Source organism: Nyctereutes procyonoides, unplaced genomic scaffold, assembly GCF_905146905.1.
Source record: "Nyctereutes procyonoides isolate TBG_1078 unplaced genomic scaffold, NYPRO_anot_genome, whole genome shotgun sequence".
In the NCBI taxonomy this organism is placed as follows: domain Eukaryota; kingdom Metazoa; phylum Chordata; class Mammalia; order Carnivora; family Canidae; genus Nyctereutes; species Nyctereutes procyonoides.
The window spans coordinates 30,841,145-30,859,536 of NW_026575044.1; the positions used below are offsets into that span (position 1 = coordinate 30,841,145).

Genomic DNA, 18,392 nt, shown 5'->3' on the forward strand with positions numbered 1-18,392 from the left:
CGGTCTTTGGGGACTTGGTTATGGTAGCCCAAGCAGACTGATACAACAGGATTTTTACTATGTCACTGTGTGTCCCAGGGGGAAGCAGATGGAAGTGAGGAGAGTTTAATGGATTCTATACAGGAAGGAGGCAAGTGAGGAAAGCCTCAAGGGATAGTCCAGGGTCCTGAGTCTGACATAGTTGAGGAGGGAGCCATCACCACTAACAGGCCTTGAGGAACAAGGAGAAGAAGTAGGTCCTAAAATCCAGGAAAGGAGTTTCTGTACAGAGAGAGATGCCTGGCAGGTGTTGGGAGAGGAAAAGAAGGGAAGACATGCTCTGACCTTGTATTTTTCTTACTGGCATTTCCAGACATTGCTTCCCACTGACCACGATCAACTTGTAGCCAGAGGGCAAGGATACCCCTTGAAGCATCTAAAAGGAGAGCTCCTGGGTCTCAGAACAAGGTGAAAATGAAGGATAGAGAGTGGGCATAAAGATGCAAATGGAAAATGTTCAGGAAGGGGCTAACTTTTGGATTTTAGCTGAGACACAACTTCCTCATCTCATTTTCTCTACTTGGTGCATGGGTTGATGGAAGTTCTGTAATCTGTGTAATCTGTAATAAGAAGTCTATTTCCTATCACTCATGGACTTGATACAGGTTTCAGAATATTCGTGCCAATAATGCACTATAGCCAGTGGGGCAGGAGTATGGGGGAAAGTGTGGGAGACAGGAGACAATGAATGAAGGCCTCTTCATAAGCATTGAATGTGAAGGTCAGAGATCTAGTGACAAAAAGATCCACAAAGTGAAATTTCAAGGTTTATGTACATTGTCTTTGAAGTAGTAGAATAGTTGAAGGAAGCCTATGATAAATTAAAGATACACACTAAGGGTGCCTGGGTGACTCAGCAGTTGAGCATCTGCCTTCAGCTCAGGGCGTGGTCCCAGTGTACTAGGATCGAGTCCCACATCGGGCTCCCCTCTAGGAGCCTGCTTCTCCCTCTTGCCTATGTCTCTTCCTCTCTCTGTGTGTCTCTCATTAGCAAATAAATAAAATCTTTTAAAAAAAGATACATACTCTAAGTTCTAGAGCTGTGCTGCCCCCTCAAAAAACCTTTCCACAGCTATAGAAATGGTCTAAATTTGTGCTATCCAATTGGTAACCAACCACTTGCCACAAGGAACAGAGCCCTAAGGTGTGGGTAAGGACAAATCTAAGAGAGAAAAATTAAAATTTTCTGGGTACAAAAGGGGACAGATTGTCCCTCCTCTCTCCTCTTTCTCAGAGCATTTACTTTAGAAAACTTATAATTACAAATTCTTTCTCTGCCCTTTTCAGGCACTATAGAAATTTTTAAACTAAATGAGCTTTTTGTCAGCTTCACAAGTAGCAATGTCTTTCTCTCAGACTTGAGAGTTATCTCTTTGAACATCAAAGATGAGAACATCAAGGAAGATAACACCTCTATCTCCCCTTCTCCTTGGGTATCTGCCTCCAGATTGTAACTAGCTACCTATCATAGATATCACAAGTCTTATTATTTCTTTGGATAAAGGCAATCAGCAACACAATGGCTACCTAATTGCCAGGTGAATTTAAGATGATTTGTGTATGACCAATGGTACTGGCAAGTCTTGCTTCAGGATGTTCTCATCATGTTGTGAGCATGCATGTAATGGGTTGTGTTTGCCTGGCTTTATAATAGTGAGATTTCTGTCTTTACAATTCTTTATGAGTTGCTTATGATGCACATGGCATCCTGGTATAGTGCTTATTCAGTAATAAAACTGCTTCCTTTCTCTTCTGCTCTCTTGGAAAGTTTTTTTGGGTTAGCAGATTTTTTAAATTGGATTTCCAAAAGAGCAACCAGTTAAAAGGTCAGTAAAGGAGCTACAGTGGAATCCTAGAACATTTAACACACAAAGGAAGGCAGGAAAGGAACAAAGAGATGAAAAAACAGATGGGACCAAGAGAAAACAAATACCAAGATGGCAGGTTTACACTCATCAATATAAATTGTGGCATGTAGACTAAAACCATTCATTCAAAGTCAGAAAGTGTTGAAATGGATAAGAGAGCAAGACCTATCTCAATATGTATAAGAAATACATTAGAACTATAAAGTTGATTTGTATTTCCCTGATGGCAAGTGATGCAGAGCATTTTCTCATGTGCATGTTGGCCATGTCTATGTCTTCCTCTGTGAGATTTCTCTTCATGTCTTTTGCCCATTTCATGATTGGATTGTTTGTTTCTTTGGTGTTGAGTTTAATAAGTTCTTTATAGATTTTGGAAACTAGCCCTTTATCTGATATGTTATTTGCAAATATCTTCTCCCATTCTGTAGGTTGTCTTTGAGTTTTGTTGACTGTATCCTTTGCTGTGCAAAAGCTTCTTATCTTGATGAAGTCCCAATAGTTCATTTTTGCTTTTGTTTCTTTTGTTTTCGTGGATGTATCTTGCAAGAAGTTACTGTGGCCAAGTTCAAAAAGGGTGTTGCCTGTGTTCTCCTCTAGGATTTTGATGGAGTCTTGTCTCACATTTAAATCTTTCATCCATTTTGAGTTTATCTTTGTGTATGGTGCAAGAGAGTGGTCTAGTTTCATTCTTCTGCATGTGGATGTCCAATTTTCCCAGCACCATTTATTGAAGAGACTGTCTTTCTTCCAGTGGATCGTCTTTCCTCCTTTGTCGAATAAAACCACAATGAGATACCACCTCACACCAGTGAGAATGGGGAAAATTAATAAGGCAGGAAACAACAAATGTTGGAGAGGATGTGGAGAAAAGGGAACCCTCTTACACTGTTGGTGGGAATGTGAACTGGTGCAGCCACTCTGGAAAACTGTGTGGAGGTTCCTCAAAGAATTAAAAATAGACCTGCCCTACGACCCAGCAATTGCACTGTTAGGGATTTACCCCGAAGATTCAGATGCAATGAAACGCCGGGGCACCTGCACCCCGATGTTTCTAGCAGCCATGTCCACAATAGCCAAACTGTGGAAGGAGCCTCGGTGTCCATCGAAAGATGAATGGATAAAGAAGATGTGGTTTATGTATACAATGGAATATTACTCAGCCATTAGAAACAACAAATACCCACCATTTGCTTCAACGTGGATGGAACTGGAGGGTATTATGCTGAGTGAAGTAAGTCAATCGGAGAAGGACAAACAGTGTATGTTCTCACTCATTTGGGGAATATGAATAATAGTGAAGGGGAATATAAGGGAAGGGAGAAGAAATGTGTGGGAGATATCAGAAAGCGACACAGAACATAAAGACTCCTAACTCTGGGAAACGAACTAGGGGTGGTGGAAGGGGAGGAGGGCGGGGGGTGGGGGTGAATGGGTGACGGGCACGGAGGGGGACACTTGACGGGATGAGCACTGGGTGTTATTCTGTATGTTGGTAAATTGAACACCAATAAAAATTAATTTATAAAAAAAAAAAATAAATAAAAAAAAAAAAAAAAAAAAAGAACTATAAAGTTGAGAGTAAAAAGCACTAAGCATAATAAGCCAGTGTGGAAATATTTATGTCAGGCAGAGCAGATTTCAAGACCAAGAATATAATCACAGAGATTCCATAATGATAAAAGGGTCAATTCTTTGAGGAGGCACAATAATGCTATATGTATTTGTAGTCATTAACACAAGTATAACAAGTTTAAAGATAAGGTAGCAAAACTAGAAAACACTAAACAAGTAGGTAGAGCCATAATCAGATGGAGATTGGAAGATTTTATTTATTCATGAGAGACACAGAGAGGCAGAGACCTAGGCAGAGGGAGAAGCAGGGTCCTTGTGGGGAGCCAGATGCGGGACTTGACTCCAGGACCCCGGGATCATGCCCTGAGCTGAAGGCAGACTCTCAACCACTGAGCCACCCAGGTGGCTCAGCCGGAGATTTTCATATCCCTCTCTCAGCAATTCATAGAAACAGTAGACCAAAAAAAAAAAAAAATCCATAATGATATAGAAGACTTGAACTCCACTATAATTGGGAAGCCAAGAAATTTGGGGAGGTTAAGGAGGTAATTATCTTAACACTGTCTTTTGAAATGCCTCATTTCTAGGTGTTACTTGATAAGCAACATCTTTACTGTATACATTTTGATGTGGTGGTGATTGGAACATGGTCTGTAGAGACCAACCAAAAATTGCTCCCATCTGCCACTTGGGGTGGGAACCCTGAAGTCACACAATACTACATGGTCTTTATGCTTTGGGACATCTTGATGTGCCAGTGTTGTGAAATATTTACTAACGTGACATTATACTGTAGGCAGAAACTCTGATCTTTTCTCTCGTAAATGTAACAACTAAAACAGCTTTTTGACACTGATTGAGTGATTTCATCTCTCTGGGCTAGATGTGTAAGCTTTCTTTAGCTGAACCCAACAGCTTCCTCTAATGTGGGCAGAGAGCAAATTCCAGTCCTTTAGGAACAGGGTTGCTAGCTTGGCAAAGTACAGAGTGCCCAGCTAAATTTGAATTTCAGATAAACAACAGATAATTTTTTACTATGGAACATATTCACCCTAAAATACATCTGAAATTAAAATTTAACCAGGACTTTGGGAAAATGAGGCTCTTCCAAGGAGTCTGGCTGAGCCCGATATAAGCAGTTCTAATTCAAATGCCGAAGTCGAACAAAAACGCCTGCTTTCAGAGAGCTCTCTCCTCTGATGCAAAACGATAGTCCGTGTAAAATATGACAGAGCAATAAAAAGATTATGGAAAGGGGTTGCTCTAAAGGTCATCTTTTTATTTAAATATTTTATGATGATGCATATACAAATATCATTTCCCAAGGAACAAATGTAAAACCTAATACAAATCACCATTTCAGGTACAAAAAACCATTTAAAAAACATGACTCTGCTACATACAAGAGACAGGTTAGGTTTTCTCCATCTGTCCAAGGAGGACAGTTAAAACCAAGTTTGGATTTTTGGAGTATACAGGTCCTATTCACATTTCACACAGTAGTGAAATTCCTGTTTCATACATAGCAAAATATAACTACTACGTATAAAAGAGAAAAGAAAAAGCAACAATTACTAAGTAGAGAGTAAAAAATTTAGATCACGGAAGATTGACCTTCATCTTGGCCACACACTTACAATATTTAAAGATACTTGCCTTTTACTCATAGATAGTAAAGGATTTTTTTTTTTTTAAAGTTCTGATTCTTTCTCAGACTTTTTTTTTTTAATTTTTATGATAGACATACAGAGAGAGAGACAGGCAGAGACACAGGCAGAGGGAGAAGCAGGCTCCATGCACCGGGAGCCCGACGTGGGATTTGATCCCGGGTCTCCAGGATCACGCCCTGGGCCAAAGGCAGGCGCCAAACCGCTGCGCCACCCAGGGATCCCTACTCATAGATAGTAAACGTAAAACATACCAATCTCTTGTATAACGTAACTCAAGTCAAAAACATGTCTAAAAAAAGAACTTTTCAAGATTCATTTCCCTATCAAAATACCTTGAAAAAAATCACAAAATTACAGTCTTTAAAATTTATGAAAATTATTTTGTTGTGGGAAATATTCACATAAGCTATATCCACATACTGCTATGCACATATATTTCAAAACCTTATATGCACTATTTTTTTCAAGGAGTCATAAAAGTACAATATACTTAGAAGCCGAAGCATCCAAATAAGTTTTCAAAATGAAAGGCAAGGATGTTGTACAAATTCAGGTCAATTGTTCAACTGAATATTTAATATTCACAGTAAGTCATGACTGGACAGTCAGGGACTTTGGGACATAGAATAAAAATCATAATTTCAAAATCACAATTACTGATATTATACGATTTTCTAGTATTTTCTGCAATTGTAAATAAAAGAGGATGATTTCTAAAATTTGGTTTAATTCCACAGATATTTATTTGGCACTCATGTTATGTGCTGAGGATATATAGTGCTGAAACAGGCAAGTTCTTATCACAGTGGAGAATCCAGTCTAGTGGTTAATTAGCTGTACAAAATTAGAAGATAATGTATCCTGAGTTTTAAAAAATACTATATTATTATAAAAAGTAAAATGATTTTATATTTGTTAATGTTTCCCTGGATTATTCAGCTGAATTTGAAGTGTTCCATATCTTCACAACTTTGCGGAGACACAGGGAAGCAATAATGCTATTTTTAAGGTTATACAACACACAAGCCCAGAGAAATACAATGTGTATTCTTTATCATGTCAATGTTCCAAAACTCAATCAACCTAAGACAGATTCAAAAGGCCAGGCTTCTCATCTTAAAGAAAATGAACAAAACAGTTGTCCAGACTGCACGCTTATTTTTGGATAAATGAGGTGTCAGTAATCTGCCAGGAGCAGTATGGTCTAGAATATAGAACGGCAATGGGAAACACCACTGCAGGACGCAAAGGGCCCACTCAGGTTTATGGGTGACTCTACTGGAGAGCTAAGGCACTGGATACTCTGTGTCCATTTGGTATAAACTCTTACAAGTTGGACTGATTCTCTACTTAACTTGCTTTGTGAATATTGTTTGGTCATAACTCACTAAAAGGCACTTAAGACACAGCATCGGGACGCAGCCATCAGGGAGCCCTGAGCATCTCTGCAGTGCAATCTAGGGCTGGCACAGGGCAACCTGTTGGGCATTAGTGATTGAGAGGAGTTTCAAGCCCAGGGTGTACATCTCTCATGTCTACAGGCTCATCAAAAGACAGGCTCGTTGAAAACACGAAAACCAGTCACTGCCAGCTAAACTCTGGGTCGGGCTGTGGTATGCTGTGGTTTAGGAGTAAGAATGCTGCACGATGCTGTGCTTGGAGACCCTGGTGGAGGATGCGGTTAGCGTAGAATTAGAATGACCGGTTAGCATAGAATTAGAATGACCGGACTCCTCTAAACTGCAATTTGGCAGGGGGCCACGGACTCCAGCTCCAGAAACCTCTGTCTTTCTGGCCATCACAGAGGTTTGGGCAGGAATCCAGTAACTGGAGGCAGGGGTTTGCACCCTTTCTGTCACTGTCATGTTCTGTCCTACAGCTACACCGGGCATGGCCAGGGTGGGCTGTGCACCTGATCTGGGGGCAAGAAAGCTCTCTCTCTCCCTCACCACAACATAACGTCCATCTGGCAGATGCTGCGTACCTTCCAGAGGACCAGGGAAGCCCCCGTTAGGCTGTATTATTGTCTCGGTAACCATGACATTGGTGTCGTTAGCATAGCGCTGCTCTACCAAGGGAGGGGCTGGAGCATACACACGCTCTGTCACAATTAGGGCCTGGGACTGGCCAGGGCCTAGGACTACAGTGCTCGGTGGCATAGTGGAGCCTGTACCATAGGAAGTTTCTGTCACTACAACGTTACCAGAAGCCAGTGGATCAGGGAGCAGCGTAGCTACCTTGTGACCCTGCCTAGAAGATACAGAGCTTTCAGTGACTATTTCCTGAGTTACTTTCTCTGCATTTGCTTCATCCACAGGTTTTGGAACTTGAAAGCTACTACCAGAGAAGTAAGCATTCTCCGAATTAATATTAGTTTGCTCGCTGAATGAATGTGAAGCTGCTTTCATACTTGACTCTCCCGCATGCTTTTGTCTCTGCTCCATTTCCACATCCATATCTATTTTTTGACCCAAGCAAATTTCAGCTAGTGTCCTGAATTTAAACCCTAAATCATCTAGAAAGCCATCGTCAAGTTCTCCTTCAATAAAACTGCAGCAGCCAATGGAACCATGGAGAGATGCAGTGTCTTCCTGAGAATAAACCAGAAGGCAATCTTTGCCTGTGTGAATGTCATCTTCATCAGTGTAAGAGGCAGCTTTCTAAGATAGAAATAAAAACAGAGGCACAGAATTAGTGACACAACTTCACTTAAGAGTAAGACTATATTTCTGGCCCAAATGTATAACCCGAGTCTCCTTATAAGAAAACATCAGAGATATACAAATGGAAGGACATCCTACAACACGGCTGGCCTGGATTCTTAAAAAAGTATTAGTATTGTAAGAGATAAGAAAGACAGGACTCAGGATTGGTTCTGGGATGGGAAAAACAATGGCTACAGAAGATATTACTGCAATAATTGGCAAAATTGAAATATGGAATATGGCACTTAAATCTATTCACTGTATTATGTAAGAAAATATGCGTGTGTATACTTATGTGCACACGCATGTATGTGTGTGTGTGAGAGAAAGAGGGCCAGGGGGAGGGAGAGATTAGGAAACCAAATAGCAAATGTGGCAAAGGGTTAATAATTGGGTAATCTGGGTAAAGAATATACAGGAGTTCAAAATTTCTATTGTTCTTGGAAATTCTCTGGTAAGTTTGAAATGATTTCTGAATACAAAATTTCTCACATACACACACAACCAAGTCTGACTCAAGCAGGATTAGAGTGGAGAGGGAGAACTATCAAGATGAAACTAATAGGGCACCCCAGGGTAGGGCCTGGCTGTAAGGCAGAAAGGGGATGAGGAGAAATGCTTTTCCTGATACTGATGGCATCATCATCTTCCCCTCATGCAAACTTGGTTGGGCAGATGGTCTCAAAGAAGCGAGGGGGTAGAAGACAGGAAGTGGAAAAGCACTCCAGTAATTTGCTACCATGTAGACAGGAGACAGAAATAAACTGACCTCCTTCTAGGAGCTCATCCCTTCACTGGTCTCAAGGGTCCTTCAGATGCCCAACCAACACTCTGCCCATCCCAGGTGGGCCATGTGGGCCTTGTTCTCAAGAAAGTTAACCAGCCCTGTTTCTTTTTCTTTTTTTTTTTTTTAAGGTTTTATTTATTTATTCATGAGAGACACAGTGAGAGAGGCAGAGACATAGGCAGAGAGAGAAGCAGACTCCCTATGGAGCCTGATGTGGGACTTGATCCCAGGACCCCAGGATCATGACCTGAGCCAAAGGCAGACGCTCAACCATTGAGCCACCCAGGCGTCCCTCCAGTCTTCTTCTAATTCCTCATTCCAGGCGTGAGCTTTCTGAATGCATCCCATCATCCTTCCTACAACTTTCCTCCTGATTTTTTATGAATCGCCTCAATAGTGAAGCCAAGGAGACAAAATTTAAACAGACATCACAGATTGTGATTTTTAGGTCACATATTCTCTCCACTCCTAGCAGGCTCATCCCTAGCAAGTCTGCTCCCACAGATGGACTGGGCTTTCTGACCCACTGACATATGGCTTTGACATGTTACTTGTTCTGACCAATGAAATATGAGCACAGAAAAGGCAGCTGCTTTAGGAGTGTGTCATTGGCTGGTTCTGTGTGGCTCTGTTCCCCATTCTCCAGGGATGGCACCTGCCCAGTACCGTCTGTTTTCTCGGCATGTATCTTCCCATGAAGACAACATGGGGAAAAGCAGAGTTGTGTCAACTGACAGAAACAAGAATGTGAGAAGTCAGCTTCTGCAAGAAGTAGGATGGTGGGGTCATTCGTTATCACCATGTAATTGGGCTGACCCATCAAATGGGCCACATCTGTCTTTCCTCACTGCCTATAATCATTCTCTTAAAAAATGACAAAGTTCTATTTAGGTCCAAGGCAACGATTACCTTAATAATACCACATTCACATATAAATGTCCACCATCACCCCAGCATATATAAATGAACCCTCACCTCAGTGAAGTAACTTTTTAAGAATTCTTCGTTCACTGCAGCAGCAGCCACTTGAGCTCCAGCCAAGTCTCTGGAAGACCCTGTGGCTTTTGTGATCCTTAGAGCTTCAGCACCTATGTTGGCTCCTGTTGTTCCTGTCACTTGGGTAACTCCACCAGAAATAAGGCTTCTGTGTTCTTCCCATCTTCCATCAATCTCAGACATCTCATGATGGTCTTTGATGAGGGCAGAGCTACTTTCTTTTGTGGTTTCCTTGGTAGTTACCACTCCCAGTCTGATGTCTGCTGCTACACTCTCTCCATGATCTGCCGTTAAGTGCAATGGTACCACCTGAGGGAAAATACAGTTAGAACTGAGAAGGATGGAGGGTCAGTACAGTTGGTAAAGTGATCTGAGCTAAGTGGACATGTTTAGCAATGAGCAGTTTCTGCAGAGGCAAATTAGGAGAAATATTTTGGGCTGAATAACTTGTATTTGAGTCTTCTGAAGATCTCCATTCCACTTCTTGTTTTGTGAGCTGATCATAACCGAAGGAGAAAACAAAAATTATTTAAATATGGTCTCAGCTCATTGTCATTACTGTATTGTCATCAACTTTCCTCTAGGGTTTGATGCCTCCTTCTATATTAAACCATTTTTCTTTTTTTCCTAGCTGGACACATGCTGCTCTAAATAAAGACTATCTATCCAAGCTTCTACTGTTCCTTGGAATAGCTACCTAAGTTCTGGTTAATGTGATTTCAAGCAGAAATGAGGTATGCAGCTTTTGGGAAGTGTTCTTTAAGAGCAGTTCTCCTATCTGCTTGTTGGAATGTGGGCACAGCAACTAGTGTCTGGAGCATGAAGACAGTATGGGAATGGAACTCATCCATGGAAGAACAATGAGAAAGGAGGAGAATCATCATGCTGGTCTTCAATGGCCCACATTCATATTTAGGCCTCTGTTATTCTGAGTTCTCTGACACTTGATGCTAAATAGTATCCTGTTGAACATAGTGCTTATTGTAGATAGTGATGAGAGACCAGGGGTGAAGTTGCAATAGAGAGACAATGGGATCTCCCCATCTATTAAATAGGGAGGAGAGGAGGTTTTGCAGCATTTTACAACTCTCATGGGGGTGGTGGGTTTACCTCTCCTAACCCTATGTATTGATGTTCGAAACAGAAATGGCAAAATACATCTTTCATTCCCTGTATCATTCTTAACATTTTTAACATTCTCTGTAACATAGAACTTATCATAGGACCTATCACAGCAGAACAAGACCACTTCAACTTGCCCTGGCAGCAAACACAAAATATATTGTCATTTGAACTCTCTGTTTAACAAAGATACGTAAGTGAAATCTATAATGATGACTTTACTCTCTCATGACTTAAAATGCTAAAAACACTTTCTAAAGGCCCTTTAATGTCAGGAAAGAAGATAAATACCGCTGACATCTAATTATCTGACCTTGTCTTCAGGTGGCGCCCCTTCGTTATTCCAAGGATGCAGCATCTCTATAGTGCCAGGAATGGGGGTGAAGCCCTTGGCGCCTTCTCCACAGTGGCACATCAGCAGTAAGAGTGGTACAACTGGACAGAAACAAAATTGAGTCCAGAGAAGGTTAGCCTCAACATATTTCTCAATTTATATTGCATAATTTTAGAATTTGCATTTTGCTTTTTAGAGTTTAGTCTTCACTTATTTACAGCCCTATTTTTGCATTTTCTTTTCTTCACTCTGGTTCAACCTCACCAAACTTGTTTTGGTGAATTACACCAAAGCCTAAAGGCAGCATGAGGCAGTCTGCATTCATCACAAAAAGGCTATATGTGGCTGCCGGATGGAACACGAAGGCTGGATTCGATAGCATACAAATCATCAAAACCAGTTTAAAGACTTAAATCTTTTGTTGTTCTTTTAAGTCACTTTTTTAATATGACAAAATTCACTATCCAAAAAATACATATATATTTATATATATGCTAAAAAGATCAAAAGCTCCTAGGGGTAGAAAAATTTTAATACGTTAAAATATTCTAGAACATTGGAACTTCTAAAATACTTTACCGCTTCATCCTGGAGTAGAATTTGGCAAAGGCATGGCAAACTGAGGTTCAAATTAACATCTGAATTACCTGAGTATTATTTTCTAAAATGACTCTACATTAAAAGCCTTTATAATGGGGGATCCCTGGGTGGCTCAGCGGTTAAGCCTCTGCCTTCCGGCTCAGGGCGTGATCCTGGAGTTCCAGGATGGAGTCCCACATCGGGCTCCCTGCAGGGAGCCTGTCGCCTCTCTCTCTCTGCCTGTGTCTCTGCCTCCTCTCTCTCTGTCTTTCATGAATAAATAAAATCTTAAAAAAAAAGCCTTTAAAATACATGTAATATTTCATCACAAATTCAATAAAATTTCAGAGCTCCCTCCTTAAATTTTATTCTACCTCAGGGAGGAGGGGAAAGCCAATGTTCATCTTCTTGATCAATGCAGTAAAGAATTCACCTGTAAGCTGCCCTTCTCAAATTAGTTTTTATTGCCACTTCTGTTTGGCAGCTTCCAATGATCAATTCACTACTTCCTACAGTCTCTTTTGTGTTAAATAGTTGACAGTTCAGTAAATATAGCCACTGTGAGTAGCTACACTTGGGTAAAAAGCTGAAATTAGCCAGTGGCAACTCAACAATTTCAACAAATTTAACAAATGCTTATCTAGTGTCTACCATGCGCCAAGCACCACACTGGGCCCCAGATAGTATGAGATGAGAAGGTAAGGCGAGTAGTCTCTGGGTAAAAGATAGAGTCCCAGTTCCAGTCCATACCTACAGACTTGGTGAGCTGAAACTAGTCATTTCTCCATGCATGTCTGTATTTTTACCCATAAAACAGAGACAGTGGTATAAAAGTACACCATAAACTGTTGAGTGCTGTAGATTCAATTGCACATTTACTAGCACCTCCTTCATCACTGAAATCACTGAGGGTGCCTCAGAGGTGGTCCTCCACCCTTGTTCAGTGGCCAAGTGGAGTGGTATTCCATAGCTGCAGTACTTTGTTCTTTCATGAAAGGAAACCTGAGGTGTTTGGAGGTCATGCAGGGAAGGCAAGACTGGTTGTCACTCAGAGGGTCGAGCTGCTGTTGCCCAGATAAAGGGCCAAGCAAAGCAGAGGGTAGGAGGAGGTTAAGCCCTGACAAGCTGAATGTGCAAAAGCAAGAACTGATGGGAACAAGATGAGTCTGTAAAACAACTTTGTATCCAGAATCCAAATTCATGCAACAAATCTTTTCTGAGAGCCTACTCTGTGCAAGACATATTCTAAGCACTGGCGTGAAATAGGCAACATCCCTTCCTCACAGAGCTTATCACCAACAAGGTTGTCTAGTAACCTTGGTTACTAAATTCGGGAAATTATGTATTTCTCCAAGACAAAAATTCATTTTTCTAAAACAAAATTCTCAAGAGGGCTAGAATCATCTTTGGTGAATTTATCAATGATCACTTATTGTTTCCCTAATCACCCTCGAAGTGTTCTAGTGCGGTTAAAGAATCACTGTACAGAAATCAGTGACTACTAACTACCGTAACCAAACACTGGTAGTGCATGGAAATTACTAGATGAGCTAAAGAGTGGCTTTTAAAATACTTACGTAGCGGGGGGGAGGGGCAAGATGGCGGAAGAGCAGGGTCCCCAAATCACCTGTCCCCACCAAATTACCTAGATAACCTTCAAACCATCCTGAAAATTTACGAATTCGGCCTGAGATGTAAAGAGAGACCAGCTGGAATGCTACAGTGAGAAAAGTCCGCGCTTCTATCAAGGTAGGAAGACGGGGAAAAAGAAATAAAGAAACAAAAGGCCTCCGAGGGGGAGGGGCCCCGCGAGGAGCCGGGCTGAGGCCGGGGCGAGTGTCCCCAGGACAGGAGAGCCCCGTCCCGGAGGAGCAGGAGCTGCACCAACCTTCCCGGGCGGGCGGAAAGGGGCTCGCAGGGAGTTGGAGCAGGACCCAGGAGAGCGGGGATGCCCTCGGGCTCCCGGGGACACTAACAGACACCTGCGCCCCGGGAGAGTGCGCCGAGCTCCCTAAGCACCGGAGCAGTTCGGAGGGGCTCGGGAGCGGCTCCAGGGAGGGAGCTGCGGGGCGGGAGCGCAAATCCAACAACACAGGCCCCGGAGCACAGGGCGCCGGGACACAGCCCAGGATCCGGCCTCCCCCCGGGACAGGCAGAGGCCGGGAGGGCCCAGGACAGCAAGGACGCTCCTGCCCCGAGCTGAGCAGATCAGCGGCCCCGCCCCGGAGCCTCCAGGCCCTGCGGACGGAGAACCGAGAGCCCCGAGCCCCGTAGTTCCTGCGGAGGCTGAATCCAGGCTTCCAGAGTTGCCATAGCAACTGCAACTGTTCCTCCTGAGACCTCACGGGGTAAACAACCCCCGCTGAGCCCTGCAGCAGGCAGGGGCAGAGCAGCTCCCCCAAGTGCTAACACCTGAGAATCAGCGCAACAGGCCCCTCCCCCAGAAGTCCAGCTAGAGGGACCAGTGATACTCCCCCGTGTTCCAATACAACTTGTTTTTGGCCACTCTGCACTGAGCAAAATGACTAGAAGGAAAACCTCACTTCAAAAGAAAGAATCAGAAACAGCCCTCTCTCCCACAGAGTTACAAAATCTGGATTACAATTCAATGTCAGAAAGCCAATTCAGAAGCACTATTCTACAGCTACTGGTGGCTCTAGAAAAAAGCATTAAGGCCTCACGAGACTTCATGACTGCAGAATTTAGATCCAATCAGGCAGAAATTAAAAATCAATTGAATGAGATGCAATCCAAACTAGAAGTCCTAACGACGAGGGTTAACGAGGTGGAAGAACGAGTGAGTGACATAGAAGACAAGTTAATGGCAAAGAGGGAAACTGAGGAAAAAAGAGATAAACAATTAAAGAACCATGAAGACAGATTAAGGCAAATAAATGACACTCTAAGGAAGAAAAACCTACGTTTAATTGGGGTTCCCGAGGGCGCCGAAAGGGACAGAGGGCCAGAATATGTATTTGAACAAATCCTAGCTGAAAACTTTCCCAATCTGGGAAGGGAAACAGGCATTCAGATCCAGGAAATAGAGAGATCCCCCCCTAAAATCAATAAAAACCGTTCAACACCTCGACATCTAATAGTGAAGCTTGCAAATTCCAAAGATAAAGAGAAGATCCTTAAAGCAGCAAGAGACAAGAAGTCCCTGACTTTCATGGGGAGGAATATTAGGGTAACAGCAGACCTCTCCACAGAGACGTGGCAGGCCAGAAAGGGCTGGCAGGATATATTCAGGGTCCTAAATGAGAAGAACATGCAACCAAGAATACTTTATCCAGCAAGGCTCTCATTCAAAATGGAAGGAGAGATAAAGAGCTTCCAAGACAGGCAGGAACTGAAAGAATATGTGACCTCCAAACCAGCTCTGCAAGAAATTTTAAGGGGGACTCTTAAAACTCCCCTTTAAGAAGAAGTTCAAGTAACTCTGAACGTGAATGGGCTTAATGACCCCATCAAAAGGCGCAGAGTTTCAGACTGGATAAAAAAACAGGACCCATCTATTTGCTGTCTACAAGACTCATTTTAGACAGAAGGACACCTACAACCTGAAAATAAAAGGTTGGAGAACCATTTACCATTCAAATGGTTCTCAAAATATACCCTAAAAACTACAGAACACTTCTGAAAGAAATTGAGGCAGACACAAAGAGATGGAAAAATATTCCATGCTCATGGATTGGCAGAATTAATATTGTGAAAATGTCAATGTTACCCAGGGCAATTTACACGTATAATGCAATCCCTATCAAAATACCATGGACTTTCTTCAGAGACTTAGAACAAATTATTTTAAGATTTGTGTGGAATCAGAAAAGACCCCGAACAGCCAGGGGAATTTTAAAAAAAGAAAACCATATCTGGGGGCATCACAATGCCAGATTTCAGGTTGTACTACAAAGCTGTGTTCATCAAGACAGTGTGGTACTGGCACAAAAACAGACATATAGATCAATGGAACAGAACAGAGAACCCAGAAGTGGACCCTGAACTTTATGCTCAACTAATATACGATAAAGGAGGAAAGACGATCCACTAGAAGAAAGACAGTCTCTTCAATAAATGGTGCTGGGAAAATTGGACATCCACATGCAGAAGAATGAAACTGGACCACTCTCTTGCACCATACACAAAGATAAACTCAAAATAGATGAAAGATCTAAATGTGAGACAAGATTCCATCAAAATCCCAGAGAAGAACTCAGGCAACACCCTTTTTTAACTTGGCCACAGTAACCGGAGAAGGACAAACAGTGTATGTTCTCATTCATTTGGGGAATATGAATAATAGCGAAAGGGAATATAAGGGAAGGGAGAAGAAATGTGTGAGAAATATCAGAAAGGGAGACAGAACATAGAGACTCCTAACTCTGGGAAATGAACTGGGGGTGGTGGAGGGGGAGGAGGGTGGGGGGTGGGGGTGAATGGGTGACGGGCACTGAGGGGTACACTTGACGGGATGAGCACTGGGTGTTATTCTGTATGTTGGTAAATTGAACACCAATAAAAATTAATTTATAAAAAAAAAAATAAAAAAAAATACTTACGTAGCAACAGCAGAAGGGCAAAAATTATTAGTGCAATTGCGGCGGGTCCCAGGCCAACATATGTGCCACGCAGAGGTTCTACACAACCACTGCCATCCAGACACTTACAAACTGTGAGCTGAAGCACCTGCTTTTCAGAGCAACTGAAGCCCTGACTATCTGAAATCAGAAACTGAATTTCACTTCGCCCAAGCTTTTGCTCTTTTTGTTGCAGTAGCACACTGGTACCTGCAAGGGTAGGGAGCAAAAGGAAATAAAAATGGGTGATTACCAAGGAAGAGGTAAAGAGAAACATTCTTTAATTGCTGATAGTAGTTAGCTCCAGTTAGAAGCTTTATTATTGCTTAACTTCTCTATTGAATTCACACGGTGTGCTTGCTAAAATTAGTCCAGACTACCCCCAAAAGGCAGGTTAACAGCAAAGGATCAGATTTGGACACATTTTCCTTTTATGATGATTAATTTAACAAGTATGTGTGATGTCCACCAAATGCTAGGAAAAGTTCTATGTATGGGGAATATAGTAACAAATATGTAGTAACTTAAGTGACATTTCCATTAAAAGACCTTTATTTTACCATTTCTTAAAAAACTCTGTTAAATTTTCAAACAGACAATAATAGAAGGCTGTAGTTAACCCTCATGGTATCTGTCCCCAGTTTTGACAACTTTCAGTATTAGGCCAATCTCATTTCATTTAGTCCCTCCTCCCATTTTGTTACTGACATTATATCACAATACATTCAAAATTTTGAAAAATTTCAAATCTACAGAAAAACTGTAAGAATATTACAATAAGGGACGCCTGGGTGGCTCAGTGGTTGAGTGTCTGCCTTCAGCTCAGGGCGTGATTCTGGAGTTCTGGGATCAAGTCCTACACTGAGTTCTCTGGGAGAAGCCTGCTTTGTCCTCTGCCTGTGTCTCTGCCTCTCTCTCTCTGTGTCTCTCATGAATAAATAAATAAAATCTTTTTTAAAAAAGAATATTACAATAAATATCAATATACCCTTTATGACTTGTTTACATTTTATTTTATTTATTTTTTTTCTTGTTTACATTTTATTACAATACTTTCTATCCCACACTTTTTTCTGAGGTATTTGAAAGTAAGTTGTGGATATTATGATACACATCAGCATATATCTAAGACCAAGGGACATTAGCCCTCTCAAAAAAAATTTAGTATTGATATAACCCATAGTCAAACTTTTCAATTATTGCAAAAATGCCCTTGATAGTTCTTTGTTGTTTTTTTCTCTTGATCCTGAAGTCTATCAAGAATTATGCATTGCCTTTAGTTGTCACCCTAATCTCTATGAATGATCTAGATCAGTCCCACCTTTTTTTTTTTTTCAGCCTTCATGCCCTTGCCATTTTTGAAGGCCGTTTATTTTAAAGGATGCTCCGCAGTTTGAATTTGTCTGATGACTTCCTCATGATTGGATTCAGGTTATACGTTTTGGCAATAACACGACACAAAGCATTGTATGAATGACCTTTTATCTTATTTTTTTTTAAATGTGACTGACGATTATTTTCAAATTTTTCCTTTACTTTAATAAAAATAATGACCAGTTACACGAGTAAAAATAATGATCAGTTATCTAAGAGCTTAAAAATTATCCTTACATATTCATAGCATTTATATAAAAATAATAAACTTGCAAGTTATGTAAACCTGGATGGATACAAAAATTAAAAGTGAGTGTTTGGGTTTTGTTTTGTTGTTTTATTTATTTTTGGAAGTAGGAAACAGCTTCTTTTCATCTTAAGGTCCAAATTTTATGAAGTTTGATTTGCATGGGTAGAATCTACTTATTAAATCATCCTTAAAGCTTTGGAGAAGTGAGAAAAAAGGATCTAATCATTTAAAGGAGTATAAATTCACGGAAAAAAAAAATCCATGAAAACATAACCGGGAAGAAGAACATAATTAAATTCATGATTGGCTCGGAGAGGGCAAGTGGAGGAGAGAAAAGGCAAAAAGAGGACTTTTATCTTACCTATTATAAAAAAAAAAAAGAGGTCTCATTCAAATATGAGAACCAGTTAATATTCCTTTAATTCTAAGTGGCAGGTACAAAGATGTCTGCCATATTAGGCACTGGGATTTTCTGTGCTTTAAATTTTTCCCAAATAAAAATAGATAGGAGCTATTTAT

The 18,392-nt window shown here is 41.3% G+C and overlaps 1 protein-coding gene across 2 annotated transcripts in view; it reads right to left on the reverse strand.

Annotated features, from left to right (window-relative positions):
- Nucleotides 1-4,737: 4,737 nt before the first annotated feature.
- DSG2 (desmoglein 2) overlaps nt 4,738-18,392 on the reverse strand; it is a 59,738-nt gene continuing 46,083 nt past the window's right edge. For both annotated transcript variants that reach the window (XM_055324558.1, XM_055324559.1), the window contains exons 12-15: nt 16,232-16,459; nt 11,073-11,194; nt 9,617-9,946; nt 4,738-7,809 (exon numbers count right to left, since the gene is read on the reverse strand). In XM_055324558.1, coding sequence (XP_055180533.1) covers nt 6,775-7,809; nt 9,617-9,946; nt 11,073-11,194; nt 16,232-16,459 — 1,715 coding nt within the window. In that variant the 3' untranslated portion in view covers nt 4,738-6,774. The remainder of the gene's footprint in view (nt 7,810-9,616; nt 9,947-11,072; nt 11,195-16,231; nt 16,460-18,392) is intronic.